Source organism: Netta rufina (genome assembly GCF_964035555.1).
Source record: "Netta rufina genome assembly, chromosome: 3".
Taxonomy (NCBI): Eukaryota; Metazoa; Chordata; class Aves; order Anseriformes; family Anatidae; genus Netta; species Netta rufina.
This window is the reverse complement of record NC_140125.1, coordinates 96912001-96926415: the sequence shown is the minus strand read 5'-3', so window position 1 is coordinate 96926415 and position 14415 is coordinate 96912001. Positions and strand designations below refer to the sequence as shown.

Below are 14415 nucleotides of genomic sequence, written 5' to 3'. Positions count from 1 at the left end.
TGCTCCACAAAGAGGATTTTGGAAGTATTTACACTGCAGATTTATAGAACTATGCTGCACCATGAGCCTCATGCACGTGTGCAAGGAAGCGTTCAACAACAGCTTGAGGAACTCCTGCTCTTTATACAGAAGTGTATTTAAACCCTGAGGATAACAGAAACAACTTTAACTTCTTCACACTGCCAGGTTTGGCCAGAACTATGTTGCTGCTTGGAGAGCCTGTGTTTATTTGTGCTTTTTTGTATGTGCACCAGAGTCCTTTTTTTCTACAATGTTTGTGGTACTGTTCCCTGTTTATCAAAACAGACTATCTGAAGAAAAGGGAAAAACATCGATACTAACAGTACTGGCATAGTTCCTAACAGATCCTGTTTATTTGCTAGAGATCATTGTTTTGAACTGTTCCAATCCTTATATCTTTTCTTGCTTGTGTGTCTGTCAAAACTGTTTTTTCCATTTCTGAAACTTCAAAAATGTTCCAAGGAAGATGCAAATATCCATACAGTGAGCCTCATAAATCTCCTTCTTTCCAGTTACCATCTGTGGAGCCCTTTAGATGTTATCCACAGACCTAATCTGATCCAGGCTCTGTTGCTGGCAGCCTATTGATCAAAACTTTCATACTTTTGTAGGAAACCTCCTGCTAATTTGGCCGATGTACAGTATTCACAAATCGTTATGGAGCAGCCCAAAGGCCATAGTGCATCTGTTAGAATAACAGATTAAAACCACTCAAAGATTCTTTCACTGAACTATGATGTGCAAGGACTATGGGTCTTCATCAGACACCATCTTGTGTCAGCAGGACTGAGTACAGCGATGCTGTACTGCTCACCAGTGCTGGTACCAGTACAGAAAACTATAGGCACCACTTCCTAAAAGTAATTTTTAAAGGTTCTTTAGATCCAGACATCTTTACAAAGGTAGAAAAGTGTGGTTATTTACGGTTGAAATTGCAGGATTTGTTGAGACACAGTTCTTAGCTGCCATCTTCAAGATCTTTCGTCTTTATTTTTTTAAGCTTTCATATCTTTCTCTCTGCTTCCCTTCTCCAAAATGAAAATTCAGCCTTTTTAATGTCTCCTTGTTTCTAATGCTGATGCTTTTTATCCTTAAATGTTTTAGTTGTCCCTTTCTGCAGTAGCCTTCTCTAATTCCACCATATCCTCCGTGAGATACAGAGACCAAAATTGCAAACAGTATTTAAAAAGTGGATCCAATCTTTTTATGTAGCTGCAAAGTGACACTTTTGCCCTGCTCTCAGTGTGCTTGCTGTTGCTGCCCAGTATTTGGGGGAATCTCGGGCTTCTGCTACCCAATTGAGAGGATCGTTTCAGAGAGTGGTCACTGACCTCCCACACTGTAACCACCAAGTCCAAGCTAAGCATCATGTAATCAGAGTTTAAATTATTTTTCCCCATACTTCTTTAGGATAAGGCTTAGATGCCACATTTTTGCCCCATTTGCTCAATTTGGAGGTCTTTTAGGTGTTCCTCACCACCGACCTGGCATTTGACTGCCCAAAAGAATTTAAGATCTTCTGAAAAAGATCTCAAAAACTGGAGATTTCACTGTCTGCTCCTTTCTTCAGCTCATTGGTCATGATAAGGAATAAAACCAATCCTAGCATCAGTCCCTGGAGAACTCCAGTTGCTGTTTTTTTCCGTCCTGCAAAGTTATCATTAAGTCCCTCCATTTGCTTCCTCTCCTTTAAGCAGCTTTCGGTCTATAAAACATCATTTTCCCTAATCCCATGGCAGCTTAATTTCTTTAATAGCTTTCAGTGTGGAACCCTGACAGAGGCTTTATAAAAATTCAAATATATCATGTCCACTGAATCCCCTTTATCCGCTTGCTCCTTGACACTGCTGTAGAAAGCCAGCAAATTGGTGAGACAGGATTTCCCTTTGCAGAAACCATGCCAACTCTTTTCCAACAGACTGTGATTATCTCTGTGCTTAGTGATCTTATTATAGACTGCTATCTTACCCGGGGATGTAAGGCTCTTCGGTTTGTATTTCCCAGCATCATCTCTAAAGCCCTCATTTGCAGAAGGGAAACCCCCCGATTTTCTGGCACAGTGGCTGTTTGCGCTGATAGGTTACACATCGTTGTTTTTGAATTCCACATTTGAGAGCTTTTGGATGAATGCTGTCTGATTTTAGTGACTTCCTGACATCTAACTTGTTTATTTAGTCTAATAATTTCTGTGTGTTTACTTATTGATCTAGTTCCTTTGAGCAGTGTGGTACAAAGAATGCGATGGGCGTAGGAATCAAACAATTTCAGCAAGAAAGGAAAGTCTAAACAGGTGTTTGAGCTTCTCTTGTATGGTCTTACACGTTACCATGTGTGCTGCTCTTCACCTTTGTCATCCAGCACCCCCACTGGTTTGCTGCATTTGATTTATGCAAAAAGTTACAATCATCAGAGCATTCTTTGCATTTTTAGTTTTCTTAATTTTATATTTGCATTTGACATGAGCTGATTTACGGTTTTCCTTATCTGGACAAGCTTTCTGTTTCTCCAACAGAAGGTAGGAATATAGCAGTAGCATCCTAAATTTTCCCATTCAACCATGCATGTGGGTTTCAGACCACTTTTTTCTTTGTTTGTTTGTATTGCACATATTTTATGTGGGTTTCTAAGTTTTGCTGGGGTTTGTTTTTTTAACATTTTTTTAACAGTCACTAGGTTGCCTTCCTTTCAACCGTTTCTTCTGTGGTGTTTTGCCACTTTTCTTTTTCTCCCTCCTATTTCCCCCCCAACTATATAGTTCCTTTAATTATGTGTGTGTGTGTTCTACACTTATTTAGACTCTCTCTACAATGCTGAACGTAATTGTGCTGTCTTTGCAGACCACTTTTCACTAATACTGTGCACAACTCAGGACCGCATCAGGAATGGCATCTCTTCTTGTGGGTTCTGCAAGTAATTGTTACAGGAAAAAAAATATTTTCTTTTCTCTTTCTCTCTTTTCCCCTCTGCACTTCGTCCTGATGAAGCATTGATACAGTTCAATCAAGGCAGCTGGAATCTCACACTCCTGCTGGCAACCCTGAAATTGCAGTGCTCAGTCTGGCTTAACACTTTCCCAACACTATTATCAAGCTTATCATCCATCACTATCATCGAGCTTATCATCTTTTAAATAAGATGACCTCGACATAATTTAATATATCTAATAAGTATTTTATTAGAGGGTACACAGTAATTTAATTTTGCTTGTCTGCTTGTACTATCTTTATTCTATTACTCTTCATATAGTCAGTCCTTCACACATGCCCTCGCCTGTGCATCGTGCTATGTCATGCCAATCAATCTGGTAGCCTGTTAACATTGTGTGCTCCTTCAAGGTCATACCTACTTCGCAGGGGTACTCTATGGAGGACAAGAATTCTTGTCCTCCTGTCTTCATGTTTAGCCTTCTTGTGTTGGTGTAAAGGCACTTCTGGGTTTTGCTCTCACACTGAATTTTAGTTGCATCCACCTCATCTTATGTCAGCCTGAATGGCTGCTTTTCTTGACCTTTTTATCTTCCCTGCTCCTATATGAAGCACTCTCTAAGACCTTTTCAGTTGTCATTGCCAGCACCCTGGCTTAATTAAGATTCAGGAGCATCCCATTTTTCCTGTCTCTAAAGGTCCTCCAGCTCCTAACATGCTTACTCCCTCCACTGTGATCAGAGGCTCTGATCTCTGCTCGCATCCAGCCTTGCACGTGGCACTGCCAGTACTTCTGGGAGTGCTCTTCTCCACAGCCCAGGCTTGTCTCCCAGCTTGAAGCCTGAATTTATCCTGCACAGCATCTCCTCCGTGCTTCCCTCCATCAGCAGCACCAGCAGGTGTGGGTGCTGCCAGCTCCTTCCCTGGTGCCCCAGGTTAACCTGGCTGAGCAGACTTCGCTCTGTCCTCGGTGTTTGCTTTCCCGTCTAGTGCTGCTTTGTTCCGCCACTGCTTTATTTTGTCAAAGCAGGCAGGGAAATAGTTTTGTGTCAGCTCAACTTGAGGTGATGGAAAGCATGGAGCTGAGAAACAATGCAGCACTTAAATTTGTGTTTGTTTTGCCAATTGATTGTTAATTCGGTGTACAAAATAAATGAAAACAGAGAGATGGGATTTCTTTCTTTAAGGAAGAGATAATTTACAAACTGCTTTAGTAGCTTAATGTTTAGGGCCAGACTAGGTGCTTTCTTCACTTTTTAAATTTCCAGTTCAGAGAAGAGTATGTCTTTGCTGTCATGGTTTTGCCTGTAAAACCATATACAACACAACACACAGTGTTTTGTTACTGAAGGAGGGGCGTTGTTACATGTTTGAAATGTCAGTTCTGTAGAGTAAAAATACATTATTCAGATTTCAGTTTCCTGTGATACCACTTTCACCTTATTGCAAACGTTACTGAAGACCATTAAAATAGGAGAGCATTGGGGTCTGTTTAGGTGGACATGACCGTGTCGGGCTTCAGTTTGCCCTTTCTTAATTTTGGAGGACTTTGGCAATAATTACGAAGCAATAAAAGAGTCAATGTGGGAGGATGAAATCTGAGCTACTTTAGTGCTGTCATATTTAAAGTGCCTATAAAAATAGACTTCAATAGTACTTGAAAACTGGAATGTCTGAGTGCCACATCACTGTCAAGACAAATAAATTGGGGTGGTGGAATGAACTGTGATGTCATTAAGGGAAAGGTGTTGTGAAGTCATTTATATATCCCTTCTCAGTAGCAGGTATATTTATGTTTTGGAGCTTCTCTCTTTCCCTTACCTTCCCTGGTAATGCTGATAATTGAAAAAAAATGAATTAATTGGCTTTTGAAGGTGAAGACTTTCAAACTGACAGAATTTTGTGGAAGTCCCAGCAAGCAAAACGTGGCATGTAAAATATTTCTTGGCAATTAAAAAACTCTGGGAATCCGATTGCTTTTCTGGAGAACATCGCATCCCTTTCATTAATCCTAATTCTGCATTGATTCCTTCAGTCCTGGGTTAGCGTGTATTCTGTCCCACAGGAGGAGGGCTGGAAATCCACGGTTTAAGGACAGAAATGCATTTTTTTTTAATTTTGAATTATTTCCTTCTGCTGTGATTGGTCATTAAAAGCACGATAAACATTCTGCACTTGGATCCATTATATAGCCAGATAATTTCCTAATAAAACTTTCTATCTCCCATATGAATGTCAGTCCACTTGGCTCCCACACAAGTTGTTGGGGTTCATTTCGGCCAAATTGTGGTAGGTTCTTGATTGACTAACGCTGTCCCCAGTATGATGTTTGATTATAATGCATGATTTGCACTTGTGTTTTGTCTTTTGAAGGAAAATTCAGTCCTGCTTGTTCCAGCTGTTAATTATAACAAATTCTGGCAAGTTCAGGGATCTGAAAAGCCTATCAGATGTTGGCCTTAAGGGCTAGAGTGCCTGAAGTTGGATGTAATTTGCACATAATAAATTGCTTCAATAAGATTTTGTTTCTTAGCTTAATTACACAAGTCTTTTGGGAGTTAAGCTAATGTGAAATTAAGGGTCGTGGGACCACCACAAACCTTTAGAGGCTGTGGTAATAAAATCCAGCTGTTTCTTCTAAAAAAAAATCAACCACTCAATAAATTGTTCTTATCCACTAGTGTTCTTAAGCGATTGCAGTGACATTATGCATCTAAAAAAATGGGATTAGTTGCATTAGACCTGAAATTAATTGGATAATTAAAGACTAGTCAGGTTCCCTGACTAGCTTGATTGCACAGGTTACGATGTCATCTGCAGATGTTCAGGTTTGGGATAAAATGGCCTCAAATCAATGGGTGAGAATATTGGTACTCTTTAGGGAAGCACCTGTAGCTGCAGATCACACAGTACTGAGTCTCAGTTGAAAGGCTGTGGAGAAAGGCACTGGGATTTACGTAGGTGGGAAGTTAAGAGGAGGTTTTAGGATCTTCATGTAATTGGACTAAATTTAAACTGAAGACCAGCAAGTAGTAAGCATCAGGTTGTACTGGAACTTGGGAGTAGAAAAAAACACCAGCAAGGCTTAGGATTTTGTCGAAGGGTTTTTGCTTTCCAAGCAGGTTTGTAGAGTTTCTACATTTCAGATTTTGTGGGGGAAGGTGTTCCTTTGAAATTTCTATGCTTATTCCATTTTTGTTAACTTGAGCTTATTGCTTATAACATACTCTGTTGCTATCTTTAACTAAACATCAGTAGTTTTTAAGAAGCATAACATTAAGTTTTAAAACAGCACATGGCTATTAACAATCCTATTAGATTTTTGTTTTGTAATTTTCCTTAATAATTTATAACTGAGATAATAAATAACATCAAGAAAGAGCTGTTTGTTCCTGTACAAAACAACCTATTTGCTATGAAGCAAAGAAATGTACCCTATACAATGCACAGAACATTTTGAGTATCTTCTAAAGCTAGGTCTTCAGCCGTAGCTGAATATGCATAGCATAGATGCTTTTTATCGTGGTACAAAAAAGACCATTTGATCATTTGGCTTCCAGACATTTGTTTTCTATAATACAGTTTTGCATATTTTTAGAGTGCTCCACGTAATAGGTAATACCACTCCAAAGAGGATTTATACATCAATGAGCATTTTAAGCGTTTAAGACATGGATAATATGTCCAACATTTTAAAATATTAATAGTATGCTTTTAGGTGCTCATATAGTCAATGACCTTCATGTGGTGGCTTCAATAGTATTCTCAGAGAAAATCCTTTCTTACCATTAAAAGCAAGAGGAAAAAGCTGTTTTCAGATATGGGAACTTTGATTTCATCCTGCTTAGGAAAAACATTGTGCATAAACCTGAGGACAATAGTCTACACCTACCATCGTTTGGACCTTCAAGTATGTTACTTGCCTGACATCTAATAGCTGTAGCTATTAAATAGCTTTGCCAAAAACTTCAAGAAAAGAGTATTTAGTGACTGTTGTGCTTGCTGTACTGTAGCTAAGAGGTGGACCTGGTTTTGGTTAGAGCCCTTACTCATTTCTTGACTTGATGGTGCGTGAGCTGTGTTGCTCTCTGTATGCTGAGGTGCAGTTCAGTGAGAGGCTCTCTGCCAGAGGACTAGACAGCTGCACAGAGCACCTTGCAAATTTCTGCCGCAAAATGCACTAAGACTTTACTGGTCCCGTTATCTCTTCTCCTTCCATCCCCCTTTACAAGGACATAAACACATTTGCATGAACAGGCTTTTAAAATTCCTTAAGGCAATTTCTAGTGTATGATAAGGATTGCTTTTACAGCAACATCCTTAAAAATGGAATAATCCTGTAAAAAGGAAAGCAAATGGGGGGATATCTGCTTTGTCAGACAATAATAAAGATGTACATACAGTGACAATTATTTTTCACAGCCATTCTTCCAGATACCCCTCACAGTTATGGGTCAAAGTCCAACGACGTGAAGATCCTAAAACCTCCTCTTAAGGAGGTACATCTGCACTGCCGTCCAAAAAAATGTCAACAACCTAAAGGGACCACCCAGTCTGCGTTACATTTGTTGCCCATCTGTATTGTTGGAAGGCACTTCAGGTCCCTTTTCAAAATATGAAGGTTATCCAGATTTCCAAGTACTTCTGTGCTCACATCATACATCTTTTTCTATTGGGATGCTATTGTTACTACCATACCCCTTGCTACTGATAGATGCAAATTATTTTTAATAGACAAATATTGGTGGGTTTTTCATGCCTCAAATATTTTTCATGGGCAATATTTTTACCTCCTGTTACTCGTAAAATATCCCACAAAGTAATTGGCTTAATGGTTGCTTGCTAAAGTTTTCTAGGGAGAAATTGAAATTGGGAGAGGAGAATGCAGCAGGGCTATGTTTAGCTTTGTTGATTCTGTATGACAGAAGAAAAATGGAGGTATGCAAACTGGAAAGCAGCATTTTATTCTGAGCCTTTTGCCCTATTGCATACTTTAATTATAGGTTATTACTTAAACTGAAGCCCACTTCCTCCTGGAGATGGTTTGGGAAATCACTGTTGCTCGGATTTTGTCACCCAGAAGCAAACAAAATTTAAGTTTTTAAAAAGACAAGGAAAGAGGATTGCTAACTCTGATCAAAAATGTAGGCTGGATACCTTTCTTGCAGAGAAGTTATGGCATCCCACACAGCAAAATGAGCAGATTGCTACCGAGGTAGAAATGCAACGTTTTCATGCTGGGCTTTTTAGGACATCTTTCCATGCTGCACCTGATAGCAGGCCCTTCCCTTTTTAACAGCGTGTAGATCAGACAGCTTCTAAGTTTAGTGAAGTGCTCAGGATCCAAACATAAAAATGGAAGGCCTTTGAAAACTGAAGTTAAACTTCCAAGGCTCTTACATCTGTGAGGTCAGACTTTCAGCTTATTTTAGATTAATAAATGCCTGACAGTGTTTCTGTAACTCAGTCCTGTTGGTTTGCTCTCTTTCAGAGTTTCTTTGCAAGGAATGCCCAAGAGTTCATATTTTCATTGATCGAATTGAACTGAAGGACATTCCAGAAGAACAGATGTATATGAGAAGGTGGCTTCATGAACGTTTTGAAATAAAGGACAAGTGAGTAGCAATGTGCAGAACTTTCTGTTTCAAGAAGCTTGCTTTCTCCTTTTCTATGAATAGATATGATTTCTATGTTACTATGATTTCTGTGTTACTAGCAGTGCGAGCTGTAGGGCTCTCAGTAGACAGGTGGTGTTGGTACTCCTGTGCATATTTTGTTTAATGCCTCTGTGATTAAAGCTTTTGCTGAGAAGGTTGGGATTCTGGGGTTTTAGGCCTTCCTTAGATTGAATAGCTGCAAAACCATGTTCTAGGCCAGACTCATACTCATCTGAATATTTTCCATTTATATTCCTGAGTCTGAGTCCTGTGCAGCCGGGAGTGTAGATTCCCAAGGTAGGCAAGCATGCAAAAAGGAGTTTGGTTCTAGCCTAGTCATCAGTATTAGGGTTAGACCTACCAACCTTGGTAGGTCTTGGCATAATCTCTTTTGCCAAAATTGGTTATGCATCTTCTATCAGAATGTATAAGAACTTCTGTGAACCATAGATCCCCACCTTCAGTGGGGAGATCAGGTGAAGTACAAGTTTTATCTATCCAAGCTACCTTTGAGTCATGGCAGAAGTGCCTGGCTCCCTCCAGCACCACCGGATAAGGTCACTAATGAGCATAGCAACAAGTCCTAGGGAACCATGTGTGCCAAGGTGAAGATATGCCTAAATGTGGGATTTAAGTATTTGTTTGAGAGATGATGGCTTAATTTGCCATGTCTGAAGTCCAGTTTAAGAGAGCTGGATCTGTTTACCTTCTAAATCCCTGAGTACATGGTATGAGTTAGAAATTTGACAGGTTTTTCATACGTTCTGATTTAAAATTGTTCTGGCATTCCATGAAAGCAAATAAATGGACAAGTTTGACTTGTGATCTTTGAATCTATGTAAAACTTAACATGCCTGTCTGTGAACATGGCACTATTAATAAAGTGACTTAGAAGTTTAGGATCAGTAGGATCCTTTTTCTTTTATTCCCTTTCGAGAGGCAAGAAAGTACACATTTCATTTCATCGACAAGGAACTGATGTAAAATAAAAGGCTGTCCAGCATCCCAAAAGTAGTTTTCCAGTGAAGACCAGCAAAACTGAACCATGATCATCTATGTCTCATCATAGACTCCTGTTGACTGGAGCATCGTTTCTGGGACCAAAGCAGTCTGTCATGCAAATTTAGAGCTGTTAAAACAGAAATCTAGAATTTTCAAATCCGTTTATTACTGTTTATCAAAAATTGAAAAATTAATATTAAACCTATGTTGTCACATTTTACTCTTGCATGATTGACTTCCAAAATATTTTAAGTCTTGTGAGCCCTGTTTATTTATTAGCTTATTTCACCAAGATACTTTACCTCCTACTTCAGTTTCTATTAACTGTATGATATTTTATCTTACGATATTGCCTGGTACTCTGGGCTTATTTGCTAAATGCTAAATCTGGAGGATAATCTTCAACCTTTATATCCAATGTTGAAATTATTCCCTAAGGAAAATCTGCTTTTATTGCTCACAAGGGCTCAAATTGAGTACTCTGATGCGCAACATCACTTTGAATGCATCATATTCCTAGAGCATGCTGATTGATTAACCTTGCTACTTACTGCTTCTTACTGTTAAATTGTTTTTAAATATCGTGATTAGCAGTTATTGGATGAAATAAAGTTGTCTAGAACTTCTTACTCTAATGCGTAAATTTGACGATCTACTTTTCTCTACTTATAGGTTACTAATAGAGTTTTATGATGCGAAGGATTCTAAAAGAAGAAATAAGTTCCCTGGAAAAAGTGTTCATTCCAAACTAAGCCTCAAGAAAACTTTGCCATCTTTGCTGTTTTTAGGTGGCCTGACTGCTAGTATGCTTCTGACAGAATCTGGAAGGAAACTTTATGTAAAAACATGGATATATGGGACTTTAATTGGCTGCCTGTGGGTTAGCATTAAACCATAAGCAGATGTTAGTCTCCAATCAGTGGGATGTGCTGTCTTTTCTTGCACATTGCACCAAACTTTTTCCTGAATTTATAGTAAAAAAAAAAAAAAAAAGTGTAAATAAAGCCTTATTGATTGAACATTGGAAATAATAGAATTTGTGACTTAAGCCTCTGTGTGGTTGGTCTGGGGAAAATAAATGTAGTTTTTCAAATTTGCTACTGATTTTTGCTGGAATAATGGCAGATAAACTGAGTCATATGATAAATTGCTTTCCCCATGAACTAACATCCATCTTTATCTGCAGATTCGATGAAGTATGAGTTATGCATAAGGGTGTCTTAAGTGGACCTGTGAATGTATTTACAGAGATTAATTTAGGTTATATATTTATTCCTCTGGTATTCATGTTGAATTTTCGTTACTCTTCGGTGCATTGCAGCAGCCCAGTTGCATCTATCTCAGCTGTATCACAACTAAAATCAAAACTTATTTTTCCTTTGGAATTTTGCTTTTCAATTTTAGCTAAATACTGTATTATTGGAAAAAAAGGGACTAGTAAGCTGGCAAATCATGAGACGTTCCCTGAAGCAGAATCAAACGTTCCTGAGAACTACCGTTCATGGGGAAGAAGCTCTGTTTATCTAGTGCATGATTTTTGATTATATTGCAGTATTAGCTGATTATTTTACATATGCAAAACATTAAATCGTACTGAGCAAATAGCTTATTTTGCGCACCCTGTATTTGTGCATAAAAGGAATGTATGCAGTATACTGAAATGTTTTTATTTTGCAGCCTAACTGGACTGTAGCCTACCTTGTGTCTGCATTGTCTGTAGCGTGTCAGGAGTTTTGGCTGAGCTCACAGAACTGTAGCGTCCATGTGCCATAAGCAGCAGCGAACACTCAGAAGTTTCCTGTTACCTCACAATTTTCTGGAAGCAAACTGTGCCATTTGGGTGAAGCACAGTCTCACTACGGCTTCAGGAGTAGGGGTTATGGTAACAAGGAACCTTCAGGTAGCCCTGCAAAATCTGAAGCATGTGCCTTTTCCTACTAGTCTGATTTAGCCTGATGTTTCATGATCTGGCTATCGTCTCAGTGTTGTAATATCACACACCAGGGTTTCAAGTCATCCTAGGTGATGCAGACTTCGGGTGGATTGAAGTTATGGGGGTTGAAGTATAGGACTTGCACTAGTGTAGTAGCGAAAGAAATACATATCTTTTCAGTATTTCACCTGCTTGAAAATACACTTTAAAAAGCAAAATCAACAAACCCTTACTACCAGAAAGTCTGTGATTCCCATGGCTGATACTTTTGTTGGGGAAATGCTGTTTCCTGATATCAAGGGAATAGTCTATATGTACAGTGAGGGAGTAGGAAAGAGCTTTTTTTTCTTTTTTTTTTTTTTAGCTTCTTCCATTAAGAAAATCAGACTCCCTGTATGAAAAAAATAGAAAATATTTTTATATCACACTTGCAAGCTTTAAATGTGCATCTCTTTTTAGCTTCGGTATGATTTGTCTTGCATTAAAGCCCATCATGTATTAAAATATGTCTCTTAAAATTATAGCAGTTTTTCAGATTCCATCCTTGCCAATTAATTGGAGATACTGCTTTTTCTGTGGATTTTGTTGTGGTTTTTCTTATTAGAATAGTTCCACCTTAAAATCATTTGGTACAACTTTCAGGTTGCAGTTCTGCGTCCTTCCATAATGGATTTTGTCACTGGAGTTATTTATATCGGTGATTGATTCAGGATATGTTGATGAACTGTTTTAAAAACAATGACTGGGAACAATGTTGAAAAACAGTATTGTTATGAGGCTGTGAAACCAGAAAAAAAAAAGCCATTTTATGTAACAGCCAAATGTGCTCACATATAGTTCTTCCTATTCTCAGCTGACTGTTTCCAGTAGGTATAACCAGAAGGCAGTGTTTCTGTGTTAGTTTGATTTTGAATCATGGAATGAAATTTTACTGTGACATGATTAAATTTCTTTGTAACAGCTAAGAATAACATTTAATTACACATCAAAAATAAATGCAAACAGCTTAACTCATTTGTAGAAAAAGAAATGCTGTTTTGGAGAGCCTAATTACCACAAACGGTTGGACCTCTCTTGCTGTTTAATTACCAGGAATATAATTGACGCAGTGCAACAAACAGGATGTTTATTTTGAACGTTACTCTCTATGTTACTCTTAATTTTTTTTTCCTTGCAATTAATTTATAAATTTTTGAAACTGTAATTTGCTGATGTATTTGGCGTTGGGAGTATCACATGCTATTTCTAAATATGCACTGATATTAACTTGAAATATTTCTTCATTAAAATAAGAAGAGCCAATGCTCATTCAACTTTTCTGTCCTGTCTACTTGTTCATTTTTTTTTCTGCATTTGTATGTTTGTAACTTGGATTAACAGGAATCATTCACACACAAAAAAAAAAAAAAATGCTGTGTGTGTATGGTTTTAGGTCCTTGATGGAAGTGTTCGTGTGAGAAGGAGTCAATGAAAAGAAAACAGCTTTGTCCTAAAATGTGTTAGAATCGATTTGTGCTTTATGTTCTAACCCAACTAACATACAGCCAGCTGGACTGGAATAGCCTTTTCACCTGCACCAGTTGTTCCTTATTAATAATGGTTGTTAAGGTGCAGTACCACAGTGCTGAACAGGAATCCAGCAGGCTCTGCTGCAATAGGTCTTGTATAGACAATGCTGGCAGGCAGCATGATCAGGCTGGGCAGAAGCAGGAGATGGGAAGAGGTATTGCAAACAAATACATGAATTGTATCTCAGTAGCAAATGCCACGTAAGTTTTAGTGATGAATTAAACCTGAGGAGCAAACTACATTCTCAAAAATGTATTATTATTTTTCCAGCTCTATCAGTGCACCTAATACTCCACACAAGTATTTTCTTATGCATCAACTATATGTAAATATTTTATATTCAGCAACACGCCCCACCACATGCTTGTTCCAGGTTTTTGTACTTGGGGAACTTTTGTACTTTTGTGAAAGAAATTGGGCTAATAAGGAAGCATTAACTTAAATAATGGAGAACATAAAAAGTAAAGTGAGACAGAAAACTAAGACAGTGATTTATGCTACAATGAATAAATGAATGAGTAGGACATGTGAGGGGAAGATCAATTGGGAAAAAAGAGGAAGGTCAGTCAAAATCAGAAATTTCTCCAAAGCTCTGTGCTCGGTCTTGGCTTTGTAGCTGCTCCAAACCACTGCAGTCTTTTGCTAACTCCTCTGAAGCATTTTCGTTGCAAAATACTTGGCTTTTCTCCATTCAGTAGAATGTAGCATACCTGTAAAAACTGTTGGCAGCAGCATATTTTTAGTACTTAAAAGTTGGCCTCTGGTTATTTTGGCATTTTAGAGTGCATAGACTATATACTCACCTTGAGGAGGAGAAAGATATCTATTTTAGGATTGGATAATGAAGGGGAACAGGAGGAGGTTTGGGATTTTGGGCTTAGTGTTGCTAAAAATGATGAGAGACTTCTCCCCTCTCCAACCTCCAAATAAAAAACCCTTTTAATGGCACAAATTTCAGGTCAATCATACTCAGAAAGGCAATGGAAAAACAGTTAAGGGGTTCAAGATCTTGTCACCTTCTTTATAAAGTCTTTATTAAGGCTTTTCCTCTGTAAATATGGATACCAGTGGTTAGGTCTAGGTCACACATTTTAGCAAATTGGCTCTGATGACAGGGCTCGGAGTGAACACAGTGGGGTTTCTCTTGTCCTCTTTCTTTTTATGTCTTTGTCTGTCTCATCAGTTTGCAGCTCTGTGGTCCCAGTGAAGCTCTGTAGCATGCTACAGAATTTGCTAAGCCTAAGAGAAAAAAAAATAAAAATATTATTTTAAGTTTGTATAATGGCAAAAGTCATGCAGCTGAAACAAA

The 14415-nt window shown here is 38.3% G+C and overlaps 1 protein-coding gene across 1 annotated transcript in view; it reads left to right on the top strand.

Moving 5' to 3' along the window:
* AGPAT5 (1-acylglycerol-3-phosphate O-acyltransferase 5) overlaps positions 1 to 12856 on the top strand; it is a 60734-nt gene extending 47878 nt beyond the window's left edge. Inside the window, exons 7-8 of the mRNA XM_084284325.1 lie at positions 8437 to 8560; positions 10277 to 12856. Of these exons, the coding sequence (XP_084140451.1) occupies positions 8437 to 8560; positions 10277 to 10502 (350 nt within the window). The 3' untranslated portion in view covers positions 10503 to 12856. The remainder of the gene's footprint in view (positions 1 to 8436; positions 8561 to 10276) is intronic.
* The last annotated feature ends 1559 nt before the right edge of the window (positions 12857 to 14415 follow it).